The 26679-nt window shown below is 45.4% G+C and overlaps 1 protein-coding gene and 1 long non-coding RNA gene across 13 annotated transcripts in view; one reads left to right on the top strand and one right to left on the bottom strand.

The window, feature by feature from the left end:
- Positions 1–26679, top strand: part of PTPRT (protein tyrosine phosphatase receptor type T) — a 1077107-nt gene that overhangs the window by 645605 nt on the left and 404823 nt on the right. For all 12 annotated transcript variants that reach the window (XM_060618029.3, XM_060617982.3, XM_060618020.3 and 9 more), the window contains exon 8: positions 12620–12916. In XM_060618029.3, the coding sequence (XP_060474012.1) occupies positions 12620–12916 (297 nt within the window). The remainder of the gene's footprint in view (positions 1–12619; positions 12917–26679) is intronic.
- On the bottom strand, positions 10937–13949 carry LOC132668883 (uncharacterized). The gene is made up of 3 exons (XR_009605827.3): positions 13844–13949; positions 13360–13458; positions 10937–11427 (listed from the first exon to the last, which is right to left on the bottom strand). It is a non-coding gene; the product is annotated as an uncharacterized LOC132668883 (long non-coding RNA).

Below are 26679 nucleotides of genomic sequence, written 5' to 3'. Positions count from 1 at the left end.
GATTTACATGTATCAGCATCACGTGATGGCATATTAGCTGCAGGGAAGACTGTTTCCTAATTCCAGTGCCCATTTCATTCATAGCCGCGCTGCTCGCCAAGGAGAAAAGGAGACATGCAGTGTTCAGAATGTTGAATGCCTCACCTGGACCCATCACTCAGTGGCTTTTGACCCTCAGAGATGCTTCAGATTTCCATCTTTCTCCAGCTTTTCCTATTATTTCCTCCCTTATTTTTTTTAAATTTTATTTATTTATTTTTGTAAATAGACCAGGTAGACTTGCCATGAATTCAGTGTGAACTGAAGTGAAGCCCAGAAGACATTATAGGCTCACTGTCTCCTCCCTCCCACCCTGAAAATCTTTTCCTCTCTGGAAACCAAAACCATGTAATTTAGAAATTGCTTCTCTCTTTCCAACCCGATTTCCTCTGCCACAAAAGTAATTTTTAAACATTCTGAAGCTTTTATTTTCAGGCTGCAATCATGTGCCTGTGTCCATTTAATTCTTCCTGGTGCCTGAGCACCTGAGCGGTCACGGTGCAGCACCCTGCCCCCAGGTTTAGCCAGCAGTCCGGGTGGCTGCATCTGGATGGGGCCCCAAGGGACGGCCGGGCTCTGGGCCACTGCTGGGAAGTACAGTGCCACCAGCTAGGACATCAGGTTGTGGTCAGGCAGTACCCAGGCAGAATGGAGCACTGGGGCAGATGGGATGAGGACATGGAATGTTCATGAAGTGTAGGCAGTAGGGCCCTGCATCTGTCAAGGCCTAGTTAGCACATAAATCACACCGCTGATTTTAACAGAGAGGACTGGTTGTAAGGAATTGTTCTCTCTCATGGTTCTCAAACTGCACTGAGGGCAGCCTGGGACACCACAGTGAACTCAGAAAGGTATCACATGAGGACATTTAGATTTTAATCTTTTTTTTTTTTATGGGGGGGGGGGTTAAAATATATCGAATTTATTTACACCCACAAGTGCATAATGATGCTTTAAAATTTTAAACTAATTGGTCACTATTGGAAGATGTTAGAGAACTCAATTTACTCTTTCTATTTTTAAAATGTATTTTTAAATTTTTTTCATTTTTATTTTATTTCTTTGAATTTGAATTAATTAACATATAGTATAGAATTGGTTTCAGGAGTAGAGTTTAGTGAGTCATCACTTACATCTAACACCCAGTGCTCATCCCAACAAGTGCCCTCCTTAAGGCCCATCACCCATCTAGCCCATGCACCCACCCATTACCCCTCCAGCAACCCTCAGTTTCTTCATGGTATTTAAGAGTCTCTTATGGTTTGCCTCCCTCTCTGTTTTTATCTTACTTTTCTTTCCATTCCCCTGTGTTCACCTGTTTTGTTTCTTAATTTCCACATATGAGTGAAATCATGATATTTATCTTTCTCTGACTGACTTACTTCACATGAAACACAGCATCGTTTGTCTGACACTGTACAAACTACTAAGCAGAGATGGTCCAAAGTTTCAGCATTAGGCTGAGCTACAATCCTTTTGATGCTGTTGTATCTTTGCAAAGCTCGGCTTCCAGTAGCTGGTATGATGAGAAGCAAGTATTGCACAAAAGTCACCCTGGAGCAGGAAACAAGAGTGGCTTGTTCAGTGTTCAACAGATGCATGCATCCCATTAGTAAGTAATTGTGGTTATTTAAGAGTGACATTACAATATTTTGTCTTTTGATTTGTGTGTACTGTTTTCTCAAACCGCTATTAAGTTAGGATATAAATACTTATGAAGTTGCACGGACGAATAAATAAAACTGTGAGGTGTTTCTTTGGTGAGGAGCTCTTTGAAAAATTGTCAAAACCACAAGAGCACTGTGAACCGAGCAAGTTTAGAAACCTCTGGTTAGCTGTATATGAAGAAGTGGCCAGAACACTGAAAAGGTACAAAGGGAACATGAAGGTATTATACCAGTGTAGGAGCAAAGGTAGGAAGTAGGCACTGCTAGGCTGGACAGAACCAAGAGAATGGGCTGGAATCATAACCATCTAAAAGACGGGAAGACAGAGCATTTTTTGGCACGTGCTGGCATCTCTGAGGTATTGCAGTGAGGCTTGCTCTTTAATTGCTGGAGAAGCTGTATACCACACCTAACCCCTGCAGCACACTTCACTCCCAGGAGGGTGGGGGTGGGGTGGGTGGGGTGAAGGAGCCAGCCTGCTCTCTCTTCCCCAGCCTCACCGTCTCCCTCTGTCGCCCCCTATGGGCTGGGACTAGCATGGAGCCAAATGGGGGACCAGAGATCTTATCCCCAGCAGCACCAAACAGTATAGGAGTGTTGGGAGCAAGGGACACTCGCTCAGGACACAGCCCAGTGTTCTGGGGTTGCAGCTGCCATGCTCACTCTGGGCCTGAGGTCCTCCTGGAAGCTCTGGTTCCCCATCCATGCCCCAAGCTGCTTAGCTGTAGGACTGACAGCATAGGGCCTTTGGAGGAGCCCTCGTCTCACCCTGTTTTCCATCCTGGTCTCGTTCACTGGGTCTTTCCGTGGGAGGACATGAAGCAGCACCCCTCATCCACCTGGGGGTGAGATAAGCGTTTGAGAGCAAGTCTTCCCAGAACAGTGAGGCCTGGACAATCTGTGGAAGCTGGGAGAACAGTATGAGTAGAGAGAGGAGGGAGGAGTGACAACCTTCAGTCACCCGTCAGCTCTTTAGAACCCTGCTTCCCTAACTGCCATTTTCACCAGGCTGCCCCTCCTCCGTTCCCTTTAAAACACTTAACTACGGGGGCGCCTGGGTGGCTCAGTTGGTTAAGCGGCCGACTTCGGCTCAGGTCATGATCTCGCGGTCTGTGAGTTCAAGCCCCGCGTCGGGCTCTGTGCTGACAGCTCAGAGCCCGGAGCCTGTTTCAATTCTGTGTCTCCCTCTCTCTGACCCTCCCCGGTTCATGCTCTGTCTCTCTCTGTGTCAAAAATAAATAAACGTTAAAAAAAAAAAATTAAAACACTTAACTACAGTGTGCACTTTTGTCAGCCCACACGTCTGACTGCCCGTGTGGTCGTATCCGTCTGTCTCTCCTAGTGATCTTAAGCTCAGGAGAGGCAGGGACTGTGTCTATTTTTGTCACGGCTGTGTCCCAGCACCTAGCTGCCACCCCATAGGTGCTCCATAAGTATTGTAAGCTAAATTGTGTCTACAAAGACTTTAGTGTAAATGGAGAGATCAAGGAGCGGCTAGCGGGACCCGAAATCAAAGTCACGTGTTAGGCACAAGTCTTCCTGCACCCCCCAGTCTCCCTTCCCCACTTGCTTTTCCTCTAGAGCACTTACTGCTAGCTGACATTCTGTATAATTTTATGATGATCTCATATGTTATATAACCCCCCCCCCCCACTCCCCCGCACTAGAACATAATCCCCTTAAGGGCAGAGAGGATTTTTGTCTGTTTAGCTCACTCTTACATCATGTACAATGCCTTGTACATGGTAGGAGCTCAGAAATGTTTATTGAAAGAATGAGTTTGCCCATTGCTTTACTTTTGGCAAAGAATACTCCTATCACGCTGTTACAGCTGCCTCAGTTGTTACTCTCACTTCGTAGGAATGGTATGAGGGACTGTTACAATGCTTAACATCTAGACTGGCCTAACTCATCACTGTGTAGGGGTGTGCATGTGTGCGGGATGGCAGGGGGATCACTGTTCTCATCCTCATGACCGTTTTCTCCTTTGTTCTTGTCTCCTGAACTTTAAATGTGCTGCCTCCTGTGCCTGGGGTTTAATCTTCTCTCTCTGTAGCCCCCCTCCCCCATCCCCCCATACCTTAAACTTTTACCTGGTTAAATTGTCTTCCTCATTTGCCCAAGGCTCCCTCTTTCAAGACAACCTTTTTGGCTTCTAGACTGTACGTTACGTTGTTGGTGATTTAGTCTCAAATATCTAACAGTGGAATGTTGTGGGTGAGTTCTGCGTTAAGCTATAGTTACAAGTCAAACCCGGGGCTTTCAGCCTTCCAGTCAGCGGGCCATGGAAGGTCTGCTGGTTTCCCTGTCAAGAAGCTGCTACTTCAGAGACCATGCTACATTGCCCAGGTGTTTCTGATACCATAGCTTGATCATCAACCCTCATTTTGTTAATGAGCCTATGAAATGTCAGAAATTGCTCGTTGTGGTTAAAATCAGAGACCTGTTGCCTAGCTTAATAATATCATGAGTGGACTCTAATTGCTGAAATTGAAGGTATTCAAAATATGTGAGTTGGCCAAAATATTTTTAAAGCTCTTTCCAGACATACATAATGAAGGAGCACCCAGTAAGACTTCTAGCCTTTAACCTTAGGGATGATTGATTCCTAACCAGTCCTGGTTACCCATTGGATAAGGAGGATTCCGGGTTTCCTAATGTGACTGTAATGGTAATTGATTTTGCCCCTGGAACAGAAGCAGGCATACTAGAGCTCTGGTGTTGGCTGTTTTTGCAAATAAACTTTTATTGAAACAGCCACGCCCATCTGTATGCCTATGGTCTATCTGCCTGAAAAATGTGTGCCAACTTCTGCAAGGACAGATTTCTGAGACTTCGTTGCACTTTACAGAATAGATGGTTTGACCTGTTCTGTGTCTGCTTGCTAATAAACATTTGTGTAATAAGTGGTCATTGACATAGTAGAATTTGGCCTGAGGCTTGCTTTTATTATAACCTAATAATGCAGTTGCAGGGGGAATCGTTAACCTTCACTCACCTCACATTTCTTTGGTGGCTTCTGGTGTCTATGAGAAAGGATGTAAGGGTTGTGCACGAATCATGATTAAATAGGCTCAGATGAGTTTCTAGTATGAGGCTGTGTCTTTCTGCCTTGTGCTACCTGGAAAGCAGCACTTCCCCTGCAAGAAGGTGATCCAAGAGGTGCCTGGGTGGCTCAGTCGCTCAAGTGTCCACCTCTTGGTTTTGTCTCAGGTCATGATCTCAAGGTCAGGAGATTGAACCTCGCGTTGGGGTCTGTGCTGGGCATGGAAACTGCTTAAAGTCCCCACCCCCGCCCTTTCTCTCTCTCAAAAAAAGGGTGCTTCAGTCTTCGTCATTCCATTCCTCACACTTGGGTCTGCGTCTCCTTTTAGAGCATGAGTCTCATGGGATAGTACCTGTCTTACTCTCATGCATCCCTCACACCTGTCCCATCGCAAAGGTTCCATATGTGTTGCAGAAATAAGGAATAGATACAGCAGCATCTGCACATGCATTAATGGGAGCTTGGCAGCTCCAAACCACAGCTGGTTAAAAGCATGAAGCCAATTACCAACTATGTTGGGAACTAGGCCAGTAACCTACAGAACTCCTATCTCCATGCCTCCTCTACCTGCCTCCCTTCTGGCGGTGGGAGCTGCCTTTGAGGGAATACAGCCGTGTCAAGTACCATCCAAGAGCTTGGTGGAGGCTGTCTCCTTAGTTCCCCTTCTCTGAAAGGCAGAGTATCACCCATGTTTTACGCATGAAAAACTGCAGCATGGATGCAGATGAGACAGTGATTTGCTTTAGGTCCAGGTGTTAGCAGAGCCAGTGTTGTTTTCATTATGCCGTAGAGTCTCCAGTGCTCGAGTAGTTTTTCATTAATTAATGAGCCAGTGAACACATAAATGAATTATCTTCTTTATTTCATCGCTACAAGAGGATAGCAACTGAACCACCTTCTCACTGGTAACCTCTTCCAGTGGTGCAGGATTCTATTTATCAGGATAGGTAGGACCCAGTGACCCTCGATTGTGAGGGCACCAGCGTTCTCCAGTGAAGCCTCTGGCTTCCTGTCCTTGCCTCCTTTTGCAAGATGTCTGTGGTAATAAGTCAACAAATTCTTGTCCACCAAACATCAGCAATAAATTAAAGGAAGTGATGGAAAGTAAGCAAGAGAGTGGGTTTGGATAATGCCGGAAGGAAGATGGATTTTAATTTTGTTCCTTTTACCTTTTTCTCCCTCTGTGTATCATTTCCATGCAGAAATTGCAAATTAATGGTCACATCGAAATATCTGTCAACGTATTACTGCTCTTCCAGCATCAAATTATGCCAGCAATAATGTTTCCAGCTGCCTAGGACTTCGTTGCAATTTAATTTGAAAGGAACTCGAATTGCATCTCCAAATGGATAAAAAATTAATTTTACATACAAGCTATCCACCTCCACATTTTCAGCCCCATGCCCCAAATTATCTCAATGTAGGTTCAACTTTGAACGGTACATATGTTACAGCCAACTCCACAGGCTAAGATGAATACATAGAAAATTCATGATTTGGAAATCTGCTTTGCTGCTCTTTTTTTAATAAGATGTTCTGCCTTGATTAAGGTCATTAGGAGAGTCTACAGCTATTGCCTTTGACAGCAGGAGTGGAAGCCAGGCCCGCCTAGAACAAAAAAAGCCTGAAATTCTGACTTACCCGCATGACTACCCTTCGCATAGAGTGTAAAGAGAGCCCTGATTCACCCCTTCACCTCTTCCCCGCTCCCCACCCCACCCCACAGTGTGGAGGTCTTCAGTCATCACTTCCTCTGTGTATTTACTCATTCCTTAATTTATTTATTAAGCAGCCGTGTGTCCCAGTTATGAAAATGAAGAGATCTCGGGGCTCACAAGGTAGCAGATGAGGTGAACATGAACCAAAGCTATAAACGACTCACCTGCTGTTTGATAAGGGTTATGGAGGACATGTGCTAATATGCTAAAGGAAACATGATGGGGGTATTCATTGTGCCTGGGCCAGGAGGGCTTTTGGAGGAAGTTACAAGGAAAGGCTGGTACAGGAGCTGGGCCTTGAGTGTATTGGCTAGGGATTTGCCAGTGGCCCCCCACGCAGAGGGAAGAGCATGGGCAAGAGCAGGGAGGGATGAGAGGATTCAGGATGTGGTACTCGCCTTTCCCAGTACAACGTAGGGAGTGAGCAGTGGGAAGTGAGGAGAGGAATTTGGAGGTGGGAGGGTACAGGTTGCAGCTCAGGCTCAGGTATTAGGGAGAAAATGATACTTGAGGAAGAAATAGTACTTGAGTAAGATCTAGCGTGCAAACGGGGAGAAGTGATCAGAGGTCAGGAGGACCAGCGTGCCTTCCAGAGGCAGCTGCAGGAGTGAGAAAGCTTCTGTAGGCATGAGTCAGTCAGTCACACACAGACGCACGCACACACATACACCCCGGCCCTAACCTATGCAAGAACACAAATGAGTCTGGAGCAAGAACAAATAGAACCTTGTGGTCCTCTTCCTCCCCTTTCCTCTTACTCTGTCCCTCCCCCAAAGAGCCTCATGCACCATGGATGGAGACTTTATTCCTCATGTCCAAGTTCTGTCCACTACCCTCCCCCAAACAGCCATTCTTTGGTTACCCCTTGGGCCTAGGGATGCACACACACGGGATATGGTCTGATTCTGAACCACCGGGAGGTTCCCGCCGGCCCTGGAAGTGAGTTTGGGGCAGGGAATTCTGGGTTCCTGGAGCCTGGTCCAAAATAGGAAGCACAGGCACCAGGTGGATGCTTTGACCCCCCTGACTCCTGCGCCGGGGGAGGGCACACGCCAAAGACGGCCAGCGTGGCCTCCTTAATGCGCAGGGTTCAGGACAGGACTCCTGTTGCCAGGTCTAAAAGCAGAGAGAAAGTGTACCCAGAGGCCAAGCCACTTTGATTTTTCATCAGAGGAAGATGTCCCAGCTTCCCAGACAAACCACATTCTCTCCCTACTATTTGTCTTCCCATAGGCCTGGAAGCTGTTACTTAAGAAGGTCATATGGGTGTGGTTTTTGGTGGCAGAAACCCTAGGCCTCTACGCTTGGACATATTTACACGGGGAATGTAAATTCAACAAAGCAATCTCCACTGCACACACAAGGCTTTCTCAGCAATTTCCAACTTGTTTGCACCGAATTGAGTGTAAACCCAAGACTCTCCCTGCTACAGGCAATTATCAGAGCAGAAGCTGGGTTTGGAGGCTGAGGTTTGGCAGGGGAGGGGTCAGATTGAAGGCATGAATGCTTCTATCATACATTTTGAAAACTAGTTTTCCTTGTGTCGGATTTCAGGACATTCTTTTGCTTGAATGCAAAAATAAACATGTCCACCTTAAAGACTCAGGGACGTCGCAGAGGGGACGAAACTTGGACCGTGGAGTCAGTTCCCAAGAACTGGGTCCGAGTTCAGTTCCCAAGAACAGGTCACCATCTGTTCATCTCAGTTTAATAAACATGAACTGGCCCCTCGACAGCCCCTCTACCATGTGTTGGGGTTACTGGACAAACAGAATGTGGTCCCTGGCAGCCTGGGAGGAGTGACAGATAAATGAACAAGCAATTCCTAGAAAACATGGCAAATGCTGAATGGGCTGGACACCTGTGCGAAGTGCTGTACGAGCCCAGAGCTGGGGACTTGGCTGTGTGGCCCTGGGTAAGGCACATCCCTTCGTTGACCTGGATTTTCTATGCCAGAGAGTTGCAGGTACCTAGCCCAGAGTTACTATATGATCAGGAGCCACTGTCTTTCCCTTTCTAGAATGGTAGTTCTTACACTTACAAAACTCTTTCACCCACACGTCTGCCAGAGGTCTTCTTGCCTTGTGCACAGGAGCTGAGCTTTCCTTGAGATTTGTTATTTCCATGCTCTGGGGACCTCAGGGTACCAGTAACACATGTGGCCATATTTCCCAAGTCCCTTCTGTCTCTGCTCCCTGTGTTTGTTCCCAAGTGGTGTTTCATTGGACCAAGGGAGGCATGGAGATCTCAGCCCTTTCTTTGGATTTTGAGGACCTTGTTGAGCTAGGAGTCACACGGGGAACTGTCACACTGGGCTCCAGGCGTCATTCTGCCGTCTTGTTCGCCCACATCCTTTCTTGTTCAATGCCAGCAACAAGTGGAGTCATTTTTCTCTTCCTCTGAAGGCTGAGCCCAGCTGATCCCACGGCCCTGGGAATCCAGCTTCTGTTTCAAATACACTTCTTAAGGCATTTCTCCAAGAAAGGCCATTTTCTCTAAGAGGAATGCCCACTGTTAGAGGCAATTTTCTCTCTCCCTTTACAGCTCATTTTATACTCATTAACGGCCCTCTGAGATTCGCGCAATAATTTCCACTTTATAGAAGAGGAAACGGAGGCTCAGAGATGAAGTGCCCTTGCCCAAGGTCACACAGCTAGTGAGCACCAGAGTCTGGCTTCACGCCGTGCTCTGCCCGCTCCACTGTTCCCCGCGGCCTGTCTGGTGACAGTGGCATGTGCTTCAGAGGAGGCAAGTGACTTTCCCAGTGCCCTGACCTTCCCGCTCTGGAGGGAGTCTCTGCTGTGTGGCAGGCTCGCACCATCCCTTGCCCTCTTTGAAAAGGCGCCTCTGCCGGCTCCTTCCTTTAAGAGGAGCAGAAAGGTGCTTTGAGCGCCTACCTGCACAGGTGAGCTGTGGGGAGGATTCTGGAGAAGCTGGAGAGCAGAGGTGCAAAGACAGGCCAGTGGGCAACTCAGCTCTGAGTGTGATGGAGTCCTGCCCCACCCTCTCCAGCGGGTCCCCGGCTCCTGAGGGCCCAGCATTTCTGCCTTACAGTTCTTGGCCTCCTCCCAGCATCCTCCCCGGGTCCCTGCTGACTGCGGGGTGCCCACGTTGATGCCTTTCCCTGGTCTCAGTGCCCCGTGGTATCCCGGTGCAGCACACGTGGAGGCACTGGACCCTCAGGGGCTTCAAACCTCAGCTGTGCACTCGCTATGCGGCTTTTCAGTCATTTCCACTCACGGAGCTTGTTTTCCTCGCAGACGAGACTAGAGATGCTTTCCTCACTGATGGCGGTGGGGTCTACAGAATGCAGCGTCCATTGGCCTGAGACTCCCTGGGGCCCTCCCAAGTGTGTCTCTGGGCGGGGCTTGGGCTGCAGGGGTCAGCAGACCGCACTGCTCTCACGGCACTTACCTTCTAGTGGGCAGGGCCAACTTTTAAAAAGCTGCCACAGTGGAAAATGATGAGTATGGAAGGGAACAGTTAATAGGAGGAGAAAGACGCAGGCACTGTACTCTGCCCAGGGACTCAGCAAGGACGTCTTCACAGAGGAGGCAAAGTGAACAGGGAGCGAAAGCAGGAGAGACTGTTGCCCAACTCCAGCAGGGAGGGGAAGACAACCCTCAGAGCCAGAGAGGTGGGAGAGGCAGGGTCCATTTCCCTCGGGGGCACACAAAGCACCTGCGCTCTCTTTCCAGAGCCCCCCTGGTTGTGCACGTCTTCTGACTTTGCACACTAGGCATGTGGTCAGATAGACACAAGTTCACAACCCCACGTTGCCACTTGCTGGTCTTGTTGCTGCTCTGCACACATTCCTAGACCTCTCTGGCCTCAGTTTATTCCACTGTAAAGTGGGGCCAGCAGTCAGCCCCTCCCTTCCAGAGTCACAAGATGATGCAGGTGATAGAACCCAGCACCATGGCTGCTGGCCATCAACTAGGTGTTTTGTTTTTATTGTCTCATTTGTGCTGCAGGGGCACATTGGAGATTCCAAAAAATATTTAACGTGGGCTGTGGTACATTTAAAGTTGTTTAACAAAATGGACGAGTCTTGGATTTAAAAGGGTCTTAATCCTGTACTCATTCTAAGATGAGGTGAGAGAGCTGTGAGAGCGATTACCTGACTGGGGTGTGGCATCCGTTTTGAAGGCACACCCAGAGGAGGAGTGTCTTGCGGTCCTAAGCAGGGTTGGGGGGCCTCCCTGCCAGGAGAGTTCCAGGATCTGGACTTGCAGAAAGGCTCCGGCTGGGCCAGGCTGGTGGGAATGCACAGACCTCCCCGGCAAGTAGCTTTTTGCTCACCCTGTGCCTGTACATTTGTTCTCATGCCATCAGGACTTGTTAAACCAGGCGACCACACCAGATCATAACTGCCCCCCCGCACTATGGGGACCACACTTTCACCTTCTATTCTGTGTGGGCTCAGCACAATGGACCCTCAGCAACAGCTTGTTCAATGTCACATTTTCAAAGTCACCCGTTTGCTTTTGGAACGCTGGCTCTCTTTTACACAAAGGACCTGTGAACATGAATAATTGGGCTGCATGAGTGACCGTGAACTCCTCAGTCTTTCCAGAGCCAGGCTGCTCACTGTCCCCAGCAGTGCGTGAGCAGGTCCGGACCGGTTTTCCCGGCTCCCTGACATTTCTGGGCATCCTTTTTAAAAGAAGACCGCTTTGAAGTATGTTCCTTGGCAAGGCTCTGATACAAGTCACAGGACATTTTCCCCACAGGGACAGATCCAGGAAATCAGCTTTCATTGAGTCCTGCCTTCTTTCTTACTGCTACATTGGCACAGGGGCAACCTTACCCCTAAATGCTCTGAGAAGACCGGACAGATGATAGAATCCATCATTTTTGGAGAAGGATGCTGCCCAGCACTACCACTTAGAAGACTTTCAGAGTAGAGACAGAATACGCATCCTTATTATTTTTTCTTTTCCCACTGTTCCTATTGCTGCAAAAGAAAAACCACCATATTTTGAGTGGTTATTAAGTTCCAGGTACAATTCTAACTGCTCTGCAAGCAACATTTCATTTAACCCCCCGCTAGCCACCAGCAAGGGTGGCTACTTGTTACTATCACCATTTTATAAATGAAATAAAAAATGGACCCAAAGAAATTACAGAATTTGGTCAAGTCCTAAAGTAGTGTGGAGGGAAGACACTGAATAAATCTCTAGTCTGTGCTTAACTACTTCCAGCTAAGATATTCAACACAAGAACTTATGGGGATGCTCATCACAAAAGAAGCTATGTTTCTGTTGTAAGAAATGCCTAAGCTTTATAGAATGAAATGAGCTGCACATGTGGGGATTTTTTTAAGTGTTTCATTTGTTATAAACCATTTTTTACAAAAATGCCTGCATGAAGTATAAACAGAATATTTGTAATAAAATATGACAGCGAATGTTATATATGGGGGTCTGGGACCATATGGGGAAGCATGGGGTGGGACACAGCATTAGGGTGTGAAGTCATGACCGTATTTGCTTGCAGAATGATGTCTCTGGAGGGGCCTGTTTGGAAAGAAGTAGAGAGGAGAGAAAGGAGGTCGAGGGCTGTCATAGGAGCCTAGGAAATAATGAGTTGTGTTGTCAGTGGAAAGAGGGGAAATGGCAAGAAGTCAGCGGTACCTGTGACCATGTGGACAGATTGAGTGCTGCGTGCCGAGCATGTGGCTGGATCTCCAGCCTGTACATCTCAGTGCAGTTAACCGGAGAGAGGGGACTGATTTCCCAAGGGAAGAGGATGTGGCTGGATTAAATATAAGGCAGATCAGAACTCCAGCAACCGTCCAAATTAGTATATCCCTGGAGCGTTGTGTGTGCTGTTGATGGTACCCAGGGTGGTTTTCGGGAGTACCCTGATGAACCTTCAAGGATGTAACAATTTTGTGGTGTTTTTTTTTTTTTGACGGTTAACGATTCTGTATGGTAAGTGTTATCTTTTAGATGCATGCATTTAAGTAAGAAAAAAAGAATTTGATTGACAGAAAAATGTTAATTAAACTGCACGCTCTGTGGCAAAAATCATGCAGGCAGTGGCTGAGATAAGTTTAGAGGGCTATTCCCCCGTTTTAGCACGACACCCACTGCCCGCTTCCTGACACTCTCAAAGCCCTTGTGTCTTGCACGCGTGTCTTGCAGACCCTGTGCACGGCCCGCAGAACGTGGAGATTGTGGACATCCGCGCCCGGCAGCTGACCCTGCAGTGGGAACCCTTTGGCTACGCGGTGACCCGCTGTCACAGCTACAACCTCACGGTGCAGTACCAGTACGTGTTCAACCAGCAGCAGTATGAGGCCGAAGAGGTCATCCAGACCTCGTCCCACTATACCCTGCGAGGCCTGCGCCCCTTCATGACCATCCGGCTGCGGCTCCTGCTGTCCAACCCCGAGGGCCGGGTGGAGAGTGAGGAGCTGGTGGTGCAAACAGAGGAGGACGGTGAGTGAGGGCGGCTGCCTCCTTGGGAGCGGGGTGTGCAGAACCTGTCACGGGGCCACGCCTATCAGTGATGAGGTGCTTGTTTTCCTGTTCGTTTTTCCTTTCATTTCCTCCTCTATGTCTGCCTCTTCTCCAAGGTCTTCCATGAAGACCCACATAGTGTGCATTGCACAACTCCAGGGGGTGCTGTTTCCATAGACACAGCTGTGCACTCAGCTTTGACCCTTCAGCACCCCCATCCCTCTTCTCACTTTACGGCACCTTCTAGGTCCAGTGTTTAACCACACTGGTGCCTCCAGAGAGGAATTGTTGAGTTGTATTAAGTGCGTTGAATCTGGGAGTCAGACAACTCTAGAATCTCCAAGAGTTACAAAAAATAATAATAATAATGCATATAAGTTACTTCGCACACACATTGGATCCACCCAGACCCAAGTACTCACCCAGATGTCCTACAGGCATCACAAATTCAAAGTATCCAAAAATGAACCAATCTCCCCTTCTGTATTGATTTCTCACTCTGTGTTCCTCATCTCAGTGAACTACATCCAGCAAGTCAAAATAAAGACCCGAAGTCAGCCTGGGAGCCTCCATTTCACCCCCCATCACCCCCCCCCCCCCCCCCCCGCCGCACACACACACAAGGTTCTAATGACTCTGTGTGATTTCTCTCCCCACATGCCTCTTACCTCAAGACTCCAGGAACACAGAGCCACATGTAACTCCTAGAACACAGCACTTTTCCCACCCTCTGTCGTTCCGTCCTGTCCTGTCCCATCCCTCCATGTCTGTGGGACAGGCTCTGTTCATCTTCAACATTCTCCTTCCTCCAGGAAGCTTTCCCTGACTGCCCCAAGTTGACTTGGGTGTTCCTTCCCTGACCCCCCCCCCCCTGCATTTTGCATGTAACTCCACTGCAACAGTTACCTTACTTAGGGGAGTACAGAACTTGCTGCTTCTAGGACTTCTCTAGAAAGCACTTTTCAACAGCTGTGTTTCAGTTTTCCTTCCAGCCAAGCTGTCTCTGGCCTTGTGGGGCATCTTTAGTTAGTTCCTTGGAATCACACTTGGTAGAGCTTTAAGCCACATCCAACAAAGGGGACTGTGACCTCGTCTGCAGGGCAGGTCATGCATCACTCTTGCCCCTGCTCAGGGAAGGGAGCAGCCAGCATGGTTGGGGCTGGGATGCAGAGGGACGACTGGGAAGGAAATCTCGGGAAGTGTTGGCAGTCTTCACATGCAGACAGAAGGCCATGGGCACAAAGATGGTACAAAGGGGTCAGAAGGAGTGGGATCAGAGCCCTGTCATTGTCAGCCACATGAGGCAGCTACCTCCACTTGACCCAGGTGGGCCTCAGGACCTCTAGGCAGAGCCTCTTGCATGCAGTCCCACTTGGCACTCTTGTTTCACATAAGCAAGGCCAAGGACCCAGAGTGGTGGCCCCTGCTGGGGTCCAGACTCACATCCTCAGCTGCAGTGTCCCCTAAAGACACAGGAAACTACCAGCCTCTGCACATCTTGTTCCCCAATTCTCCTTTCCCCAAGTCCCATCTTACAACTGGACATTTTACACAGTCCACCCACTTGCAAACCCTTTGTGACCCCCCTTTTAAACTCATCATCGCAACGACTCTTTGCAACCCCAGCAGACTGCTTTTCTGGGTAGTAGCTGCAGCGGAGACCCAGCCTCTGTCGCCTTGCCCCCACCTTCCTGCCTTGCATTGAATCTCAGTCCACTGTGGACACAGTCTCCCCTGGACCAACCTTGTCCGGTGACCTGAGTGTATGCTTCCTGTGAACCCGTTCTCATGCAACCCCCAGTGGAGGGGTGGGCGTCTCCTCTGGGCTTCTGTCTGCAGCTCAGGATCTGCGGCCCTGGGTTGGGCTCCAGGTGAAGCTGCCGGCCCTTTCCTGGATGGCTCTGTTGTTTCAGAAACGCACAGCCCCTCCTCCAGCAGGTACAAGGATGAGCTGCAACAGAAGGTGAGCTCTGGAGGACCACCTCTGGGATGAGCTGCTTACCCTCTCAGTGCCTTGGTTTCCTCACCTGTCAGATGGAGATAGAAGTAGTGGCCACCTGATGGCTTTTTATGCTCATTGAAAGGAATGGTACATAAAGAAACTGGAATAATGTCCAGCAGATTGTAGGTTTCCAGTGAATGTGGCTGCCACATTTGGATTAAGTCACAGAAAAAAAAAAATATGTCTGACAAAAGATCCCAAAGCACAAGCAACCGAGAGACCGTTAATCTGCCCTAGGAATCCTCTCTAGAACTCTTGACACGCACTCCCAGTCGGTTGGTGAAAATATGACCTAGACTCTCAAGGAGTGGTGATCTGGTCAGTGCCTGATCTGAAAAGCAGAACCAGGGCAGGAAGAGAGGTTCAGGAGCAAGTTGTTGTTAAGGAGGAGCCACCACCATTGAAACTCAGCTTGAAAATTCAAGACTCAACCTGGATGAGAGGGTTTGGCCCAGGAGCAGCTCAGGGTATGTTTTCCAGGATGCTCTTCATGCCTCAGGCTGCTTTCGGAGGATTACCTACATCTACAACAGGAAATCCCAAGTCCCATCTTTAAGCCATGCCTCAACCTCTCCCTTTCTCCTTCCTGTCACCAGGGGTGGGGGAAAATATCACAAAGCCTTTATCAAAATAACTCGAGAGCAGCAATGCTTTGAAATTAAACTTTAATTAAGCACCATTAATAAAACATCAATTCCTGTTCTACAGAGACGTGTGGACATTATCATATTAAAAACACCAACACCCAAGACTCGGTCCTCAGTCTTGGAGCCATCCTGAGGCCCCACCTCAGGAACCACTGTGCTGAAGGAAGACCTCAGAAGATCATAGGCCCCTCTATGTGCCAGAATCAGGTTCCCTTCCTCCTCAGGAGGAAAGAGGCACTCTTTCCGTTGCTGGGAGCTCATTCACCTCAAGGACAAACCGGATAGATCATGGCTCTGGCTGATTAAGTGAAACCCCTCTCACAGAAGCAAAGAGCAGCGTCTCGGATTGAGCTGACTGGATTCGTGCTGCTTTTGTCTGTGCTTCAAAATTGTCTTCCGGGGAACTTGCAAAATTTGTAATTTCAGCCCCCCAGTGCCTTTGAGGGCCTATGAAGTAATCTGCGGCTGTGAAAGAAGCCATGGCTGCCGAGCCCTGTTGCATCAGTTAGGAAGTAGGTAGGAGACCAAATGGGTTCTTTACTTTCCCTGTTTCCACAGATGACTCAGATAAAACTGTGGCTCGCTTGTTTAATGCTTGCTTCTCTGCCTTCCCCCAGACAGTAGTTGCAATTATGAAATGGAATATATGAGGCCTTTAAAGATAAAATCAGTTTGATGATGGCCTCAATTTGGTTACCATTTATTGAGTACCTACCCTGTGCTAGGCACTAATAGGTATATTGTACGTGGTGACTTATACCTGAGATTTTATTTTGCAGTGTTTCAAGGCTATGGAAAAATTAAGAGTAGGACAAAGAAGACCTGTGAACCCTTTGCCTAGATCTAGTATTTGTTAACACTGTGCTACATTTTCTTATTCATATGTATGTATGGTATGTTTGACATGGAGATATCACACATAAAAATACATAATATTTTTAAGTATTTAAAAGTAAATTGCAGGGGTGTCTGGGTGGCTCAGCTGGTTGAGCATCCGACTTCAGCTTAGGTCATGATCTCATGTTTCGTGGGTTCAAACCCCTCATTGGGCTCACTGCCATCAGTACAAAGCCCACTTTGGATCCTCTGTCCTCTCTCTCTCTCTCTCTCTCTCTCTCTCTCTCTCTGTCTCTGTCTCTGTCTCTCTGTACCTCCCCTGCTCATGAACTCTCAAAAATAAGTACATTTAAGTAATAATAAAAATAAAAAAATAAAAGTAAATTGCAGAAGTCCCAACATCTGATTTCTCAAGTCTTTGAGAGTATATATTACCTAAGGGTAAGGACATTCTCCTACATAGCCACAACACTATAGGACATCTTAGAAATTTAGCACTAATTTAAAAATAATCAAGTAAACAAATAATCCATATTCACATTTCCAATAATGCTAAGCATGACTTTATGTAACGAGTCAGAAAATGAGACATTTTTGGCAAAAATGCCCCATGAGTTGGTGATGCATACTTTTCACTGTATCATATCAAGACTTACATAATGTCAGAAAGCCCCTGACATGCTGCATTTGCTCACATACATAGGTCCCTCTACTGTAAGTGTGGTCCTTGTCCCTTTGTAAATCAGCCAATCTGTGTAGTGGTCCTGTGAGGTCTGTTGACTACCCCGTTCCCCACACACTTTTCACCCAGCGGTCTTAGCCTCCCTGACAATCCTCGCCTGAATCAGTTACTACATTAGTATTTCCAAAAGAGTGAATTTTAAATCTGTCCTTCCCTCTACATGTATTAATTAGCATTCTTCGTTATAGAAGGGTTTTCTCTCCCCATCTCCTTCCCCATTTTTAGTATCCCTACTGACTCAGAAATCCCCTCCCCCCCCATTTTTTTTTTGACTCTGTATTAAAGTCCAGCACTACTTATAATTCTCTTTGGTGCTCACGTTGTCTCATCTGTGGCTAGTGGGAGTCCCTTCAGATTGGCTCCTAGGTTCTTTTGACATGTTCTCATTAGTCTTCCTTGCTTCTGGCATAACAAAATATTCTAGACCACCCTTGTAATATCTCTGCCCCAGACCTGAAGTCAACCACTTATCTAAGGATTTCTGGCTGCTTTCAGTGGGGAGTGGTATTTTGGCACTAAGATATACATCTTAGCTGTGATCGATGGGGTGTTACCGCCTCTAGACTTTTCAAGTAGGTAGAACTGAGGAATATAATTTATCTGTTTTAAATCACAAAGTCATACTGATTCATATCACCTCAGGATTCATTCCTCTGTGTTCACCCTCATTCTATACAGATCTCTCCTTCCTCCCACTGTGAGAACTCTGGTTCCCAACATCCACACATTTCTTCATTTGCTTCTTCATACAATACATATAAAACAGTTTCAGAAGTACAGTCCCAATCCCCCTAAAAACAAGAAAGCAACTTTATTAGGTTAAAGATTTTCTTTTCAGCTTTTCTCTCCTTCAGCAGCCAAAATGCAGTGTTCAAAGGCTTCGTCTTTTCTCTTTGTGGTTATATTATCAATTTGAGGCCCATTTGTTTCCATTTTAAGGCTCGCTTCCCCCCATCCTTCTTATTTAACTTTATTTTTTAAAGTCAAAATAGTCACGTGGTTCAAAAGTCAAAACTGCAGAAGTGTATGCTCAGAGATAGTGCCACCATCTCTCTTTCACACTGTTCATGTCCACACCCCCAAGGCCACCATTTTTATTCATTTCAGATATAGTTTTCTTATAGTTCATTTTGCACAAAAGGTAAAAATTATTCCTCTCTTATTTTTATGTAAAAGATAGCAAAACAGATGCGCTCCACATCATGTGGCTTTGTTCACTTAGTATACTCTGGAAATCACTCCATATTTGTTTGTACAGATTTGTGTTATTCTTTTTGATGGCTGTAGGAGACTCTTTTATGTGCATATGACATGGTTTGTTCAAGCAGCATCCTATGGACACTTAGGTTATTCCCATTACTTGCTATGAAAAGTAATACTACAGCAAATAGCCTTGCACTTACTTTGGTATTTGTGGAGTTGTATTTTCATGGTAAATTCCTGCAAGTGGGTTTGCTGGAGTCAAAGGGTAAAAAAACATGCAGTTTTGTTAGATGTTGACGGATACTCCTCCTCAGAAGTTGTGTTATTTTACATTTTCACTAGCAATGTAGATGCATTTCTCTTAACACCAAATGTGAGAAAGCAAGCAAACAGTATTATTTCTCCTACTTTGCAGTAAGGAATTGTAGGGTCCCATATAATTTATAATAAGTGTATAAAATATAGTTGATTATAATTAATACGTACATACTATATTAATATAATCTATATATAATATGATTAATCACATAATACATATATTATTTCATATAATATGGTAAATGTACTTGCATTATAGGAAGGACTGACATGTCTTGGGAATGAGTGCCTGTATTTTGTGTGCATTTGTAGACGTCTCATTATCTCATTCCTCAGGTCATCGGAAACTAGAAGGACGCTGTATGTTGCTAGGGACAGGTGCATGTATAGTAACAACATGCAGCACATGAAATCTAGAAGAGGGAAGTGACAAAAGGATAAAAGGCAATAACAGCAAGGCAATAAATAACAGTCCAGAGTCATTTAGTGGAAGGGTATAAAGCTATGCACATCTTAGCAAGTCTGAACACATCGTTTAATTAGAGCTCAGTACATTTTAGAGTTTTACAAAGATGGCCTTGAGATAGTATAAAAGTTAAGGAGAAATGCAATTGTGGTTTTTGAATGCTCGTGTTGACCTAGGTGTTGTGCTGATATCCTTCATTCCTACAGTGAGTTGCCGAATCCTGTGATGAAGGTGTTTATTGATATGATCATGGTTCAGGGAGTTCAAGGAACCTGTCTGAGGTTGCCACACAACAAGTGGCAGAACAAATAAATGCATCCCAAAATCTTACCCATAATTTTTTCTCTGACCATCTATTAGATAATCCTGTAACCTAACCAAAACCTCCCCAACACTCTCTGTGCTTAATTTTTTTCTGTGCCATTCATCATCATCTGAAATACTGTGTGTCTTCACATATGTACACACACACACACACACACACACACACACACACACACACACACACATTTGTTGCCTGCCAAACAGCTAGTAAGTTGCTCATTGACTGTCTGGTGAGTGAATGAATATTTGACATCAAAGTCCATGCCTCTTCCCCATATCACAGGATCTTGTTTATATACACTGTTTAAGAAGGAGAGGATATATGTGACGTATTTTATCTGTATTCAAAACCAACTCATAGTGGCTTGCTAGAGCTAATCATTAGCCTCTGTCTCCACCTCCTAGTTCTGTGATATCATATTCATTGCTCCAAATTGGTCACGGTGGGGAATGTACACCATGGATATTGGCAGACCTGTTGGTGTTTTTGTTTTTCTTGGAAAGTTGGTTGTGAAACATTTACTAACATACCACTGTATAGTTCCATTAAAAAGATATATTTGACAACATGTAAACATTTACCCAGAAAAAAATATCTTTCCTTCACCAATACTAGGAAATCTGTCTTGTCTCCATCAGATGCACTTAACAGATTCTGGTGGCCTTCAAACCATTTTCAAATTATTTTGATTTTTCTTAAGTTCTGAGTCTCTTTATGAACCAATTAACCAATAAATATGGCACCTGGAATGGAGAGCTCCGCCCCCCCCAAAACAAATAAAAGACCTAGATAAGGTGAACAGGACAGGAAACCTCTGTTGACTCTTCAGGGCTCGGAGCTCTTATATGATTTGTTTACACGGCTACCCACAGAGTTCACAATTATCAGCCCCACTTTCCAGATAGAAAAATGGGGAGAAGAAAGGAGAAGAGGAAAGGAGGGTATAAAACTTTCCTTGATTACACTCTGTCCCCCTTTATGTTGAAATGAAAATTTCCTTTAAATTACCACCTGACTTTTAGGCACAAGAAAACATCTGGTTTAATTACAGTGAATTTACATGAACTTACTGACAAGAAGCACAGTTAAAATTAGCAATTTTAGTGTGTTTTTTTTAAGGGAATGAAATTATAAAGTAATTAACCTTTGTTGTAGAACTCTGTCAGAAGGATGGAAAGTTCTTTGCTGTTAGATACAAGAAGAAATGAAATTGTGGGAAAGGAATATGTGGACTCATTAAAGAATTATAAAGAAAAAAGAAGACTAAAGTAACACAGAATTAGAAGATAAGACGGAAAAAGAATCTTTCTCCAAGAAGTCTTTTCATGATGAGAGAGAGTGGTGGGGGCGGGAGGGGAGACCCAGCTGAATCCAAAGAAAGTAAGTCCGCTTCATTGGAAGGACATCGTGACCTGTGGAGCAGTGGTGTGGTGTGGAAAAAAAAAAAAAAAAAGCTTTAGTGTGGGGCTGAGACGACCTGGCTTTGCCACTCACAGGCAGTGAGATTGCCTTGCAGCAGTTCTGAACCCACATCTACCGGAATAAGGAAAAAAGGGCTGATTCAGAAAATACTTTCCAGCCAGAAGGATCCAGGCTACATCCAGGCTCTGTTCACTACTTTGTTACCCAGCTCTGCTTAAATTCCTTTCATATCGGGCACTGCAGTGTCCCTGTCCGTGGATTGGGGGTGGTAATACCATCAATCCCTTTAGGGTGTTCTACGTGAAGGTCTGTATGTAAAGCACCGAACTTACTTTCTGCCGAGAGTACAGACTCGGTGGTGTGTGGCCAATATCAGACATGGCAGGCAGATTTTTAATCGAGGGAGTTAACTAGAAGAAAACCAAAGCGGGGATCTTTGCAAAATTTCTGTTAGTCATGGGCAGGGGGCCGTTTTAGAATCACCTATATTCCCTCTATAACCTCCATCTCAGATTTCTCACTCTGACAGTAGAGGTGGATATGTGTGCGCCAGTGTTCCAATAAAATTTTACTTATAAAACAAGCAGCTGGTTGCATTTGGCTATAGCCATAGTTTGTTGACCCTTGATCCCCACTGATTCCCCCCTGTTTTCTCTATTATCTTGACTTTACAATCCGACGACACACTGATTTCCCCCATCGGTATCTCCAGTACCTCTCCTCTGCCCTCCAGAGTCATTTAGCAACTGCCTGTTCAGCCTGTCCAGCTGGATTGCCAATCGGTCTCTGGAATTAAACACGTCTAGAGCTGACCCCCTGATCATCCCTCATCCACCCCCAAACTCATTCTTCCCACAGTCTTCTCCATCTCAGTTAATGGCAACTGCCTTTTATTAGTGGCTTGAGTCAAAAGCTTTGATTGTTCACTTTTGTCACACCTGAGGCCCTAAATACCTTTCAGCATGGATTCTCTGTGGTTGGCACCCCTTTGCTTTGTGCAAAGCAGCAGCCCTGCTTACTCCCCACATCTCATCTATCAGCACGTTCTCTTGGCTCATCCTTCAGTAAATAGCATGAACTTGACCATTGCTTACAGTCTCTACTGCTAGCTCTGTGTTCCAAGCCACTGTGATCTCCAACTTGGACTATTGCAATAGTCCTTCAATGATCTTTCAGCTTCCCCTCTAGCCCCTACACTCTTTTCTCAGCTTAGCAGACAGAACGGTCTTGTTAAACCACCAGGCAAATCATATCCTCACCCCTCTGCTCAGAACCCTCCATCGGTTTCTCACATCACTGAGATTAAAAGTCCACGTCCTTGCAGTGGCTCACAGGGCCCCACGTGGCCACAACTTCTACTTCTGGCCGCCTCTCAGACCCCATCTCCTTCTACCTCGGCCTTATTACACAGATCCAGTCATTGTTCTCAAATATGCCAGCTGCGTCCCCCCCTCAGCACCTTTGTAGGTGCTGTTTCTTCTCGTTGGAATCATCTTCCCCTAAACAAACAGGGCTGCTTCCTTCACCTGTTTCCAGTCAATGTCTCTTTTCAGGGAGATCCTGCTTGACTATTCTATGAACAACTGGAAGCCTCCTGCACCACACTCTGTCCCTCTTCTCTGCTTCACATATCTCGTTAGCATTTATCATTTAACATACTACATATTTCACCATACACTTTAGTATCTGGCTTCTCTCACTAGAATGCACACTGAGGAGTCTGGGTTTTTTTTTTTGTTGTTGTTGTTGTTGTTGTTTTTCTGTTTACTGGGTATTTTCAAGCACCTAGAACAGTGCCAGGTAGAGAATAGGCATGCAATAAATAAGTTATTGGATGAATGAATCCCGAGTCCTCAGAGACAAGATAGATTTTAAAATTACCATAGAAATCAGAAGGTGCTTGTCGAAAGCTATTTAATATACTCAGTAAGTTATGGGAAGATATGGCTTTTATGACTAGCTGTGTAACACGATTCGGGAAGAATGGAGGCAAAATCACCAAGGAAAATAGTAATAATCCTGATTCTGCAGAAAAGTAAATTGGTGTTCTCCAGGATGTGAGGGACCAGGGGGAGGAGCAAACAGAGTAATACTACCTCTGTGCCAGCCCCTTTGCTCAGCACTTTACCTGTGTGAATATTTTCAAGCGCCACAACACCCATGAAGCAGGTGCTATTTTATCCCTACTTTAAAGTAAGGAAACTGAGCTGCAAAGAGGTTAAGCAACTTGCCCCAGGTTACACAGCCAGAAATGGCAAGAACAGGACACAAACCTGGGCAGTCTGCCTCAGCCTGCAGCCTTTGCCATGATGCGATGCTTTTTTTTGGGTCTACAGGACGAAAGTGAGAGTTTCCATTAAAGGTGGTGGTCTGATTCTTAAACTACCTTCCCAAAGAAATGAGAGAAGAACACCTTTATTTATTTTTTTTTACAGTTGGTAAACTTTATTTTTTTTTCGATATATGAAGTTTATTGTCAAATTGGCTTCATTAAAACACCCAGTGCTTATCCCAAAAGGTGCCCTCCTCAATACCCATCACCCACCCTCCCCTCCCTCCCACCCCCCATCAACCCTCAGTTTGTTCTCAGTTTTTAACAGTCTCTTATGCTTTGGCTCTCTTCCACTCTAACCTCTTTTTTCTTTTTTTTCTTCCCCTCCCCCATGGGTTTCTGTTAAGTTTCTCAGGATCCACATAAGAGTGAAACCATATGGTACCTGTCTTTCTCTGTATGGCTTATTTCACTTAGCATAACATTCTCCAGTTCCATCCACATTGCTACAAAGGGCCATATTTCATTCTTTCTCATTGCCACGTAGTACTCCATTGTGTATATAAACCACAATTTCTTTATCCATTCATCAGTTGATGGACATTTAGGCTCTTTCCACAATTTGGCTATTGTTGAGAGTGCTGCTATAAACATTGGGGTACAAGTGCCCCTGTGCATCAGTACTCCTGTATCCCTTGGATAAATTCCTAGCAGTGCTATTGCTGGGTCATAGGGTAGGTCTATTTTTAATTTTTTGAGGAACCTCCACACTGTTTTCCAGAGTGGCTGCACCAATTTGCATTCCCACCAACAGTGCAAGAGGGTTCCCGTTTCTCCACATCCTTACCAGCATCTATAGTCTCCTGATTTGTTCATTTTAGCCACTCTGACTGGCATGAGGTGATATCTGAGTGTGGTTTTGATTTGTATTTCCTGATGAGGAGTGACGTTGAGCATCTTTTCATGTACCTGTTGGCCATCTGGATGTCTTTTTTTTTTTTTTTTTTTTAAATTTTTTTTCAACGTTTTTTATTTATTTTTGGGACAGAGAGAGACAGAGCATGAACGGGGAGGGGCAGAGAGAGAGGGAGACACAGAATCGGAAACAGGCTCCAGGCTCCGAGCCATCAGCCCAGAGCCTGACGCGGGGCTCGAACTCACGGACCGCGAGATCGTGACCTGGCTGAAGTCGGACGCTTAACCGACTGCGCCACCCAGGTGCCCTGGATGTCTTCTTTAGAGAAATGCCTATTCATGTCTTCCGCCCATTTCTTCACTGGATTATGTTTTTGGGCGTGGAGTTTGGTGAGTTCTTTATAGATTTTGGATACTAGCCCTTTGTCTGATATGTCATTTGCAAATATCTTTTCCCATTCCGTCGGTTGCCTTTTAGTTTTGTTGATTGTTTCCTTTGCTGTGCAGAAGCTTTTTATCTTCATGAGGTCCCAATAGTTCATTTTTGCTTTTAATTCCCTTGCCTTTGGAGATGTGTCAAGTAAGAAATTGCTGCGGCTGAGGTCAGAGAGGTTTTTTTCCCTGCTTTCTCCTCTAGGGTTTTGATGGTTTCCTGTCTCATTCACGTCCTTCATCCATTTTGAGTTTATTTTTGTGAATGGTGTAAGAAAGTGGCCTAGTTTCACTCTTCTGCATGTTGCTGTCCAGTTCTCCCCACACCATTTGTTAAAGAGACTGTCTTTTTTCCATTGGATGTTCTTTCCTGCTTTGTCAAAGATTAGTTAGTCATACGTTTGTGGGTCTAGTTCTGGGGTTTCTGTTCTATTCCATTGGTCTATGTGTCTGTTTTTGTGCCAATACCATGCTGTCTTGATGATTACAGCTTTGTAGTAGAGGCTAAAGTCTGGGATTGTGATGCCTCCTGCTTTGGTCTTCTTCTTCAAAATTACTTTGGCTATTCGGGGCCTTTTGTGGTTCCACATGAATTTTAGGGTTGCTTGTTCTAGTTTCGAGAAGAATGCTGGTGCAATTTTGATTGGGATTGCATTGAATGTGTAGGTGATAGCTTTGGGTAGTATTGACATTTTGACAATATTTATTCTTCCAATCCATGAACACGGAATGTTTTTCCATTTCTTTATATCTTCTTCAATTTCCTTCATAAGCTTTCTATAGTTTTCAGCATACAGATCTTTTACATCTTTGGTTAGATTTATTCCTAGGTATTTTATGCTTCTTGGTGCAATTGTGAATGGGATCAGTTTCTTTATTTGTCTTTCTGTTGGAGAAGAACACCTTTAAACCTGCCCTGAGAACTAGAAGATGATGCCATACCCACGTTGGAAGGAAGGAATGAACGCACTGTTGGAAGAAGCGGGTGTAAATAGGGAAAAGATGACTGAGCTGTAACCATCGAAAGAAACCCCTTCCTCACCCTTGGGGGCCCAAGGGGATAGACTTACAGGTCCAACCTGCATTAATATCCTCAAACTCTGGCTGACCAGGCTGAAGGCAAGGCTGGGCTATGTAGCTGGTGGATGGAGTGTGGGATTGGAGAGCAGGAGATGGCCTCTTTATATGTCAGTCTACACTGCAGAGAATGAGAGCTCTCACTCCAAGCCTGCATGTGGTGAATAAGGAAAATAGGGGGATTTAATGAAAGGCTAGCTTTGGGAAGAGATGCTCCAGTGCAAGGAAGGGGCAGTGTCCTAGATGACTTAAAGCTGCCTTTAAAAATACCAAAAAAGTTCTCTCTCTCTCTCTCTCTCTCTCTCTCTCTCTGAAAAGATGTTCTATGGCCTGGTTATTTTCCTTCTCAAACTTTCCCCTTCCCACCTTCAACCAGGTAGACCTCCTAGCTAGCCAAATGATAGATGGATGTATCTAAATTCCTCCCTTTCCCTCTGGGTTAGAAATATTTAAAACCAGTACTCATATAATCACTAGCAGAACACATTTTTTTAATTTTTTTTTTTTTAACGTTTACTTAGTTTTGAGACAGAGACAGAGCATGAACAGGGGAGGGTCAGAGAAAGAGGGAGACACAGAATCTGAAATAGGCTCCAGGCTCTGAGCTGTCAGGACAGAGCCCAACATGGGACTCGAACTCACGGACTGCGAGATCATGACCTGAGCCGAGGTCGGACGCTTAACCAACTGAGCCACTCAGACACCCCACTAGCAGAACATATCTTGACCCACCAAACCAAACCATCTCATTCCACCTCTTGTAAGGTTGCATAAAGAAAGATTATTGGACAGATGCTTTCATTCTTATTAAAAGGGACTGATCTGATAATTCAAAGCAAATATCCCCTGAGAATTATGGCAAGAAGAAAGATTTAAAAACAGAATAAAACACTAATCCACATTCTCGCCAGAATGTATAAATAAATGCTGGGCTAGAACATGCACATGGAATTGAATCAATAATGTAAAGAGGTTAGGTCTCTCAGACTGATTTTTGTAAAAGAGTTTAATACTATTTACTGTATTTAGAATTTTAATTTAATAATAAACCCTATAGTGCTTAGGGATACATGTTTAAGAAATA

This window comes from Panthera onca, chromosome A3, assembly GCF_046562875.1.
Source record: "Panthera onca isolate mPanOnc1 chromosome A3, mPanOnc1 haplotype 2, whole genome shotgun sequence".
NCBI classification, from domain to species: Eukaryota; Metazoa; Chordata; class Mammalia; order Carnivora; family Felidae; genus Panthera; species Panthera onca.
This window is presented reverse-complemented; position numbering and strand designations above follow the sequence as displayed.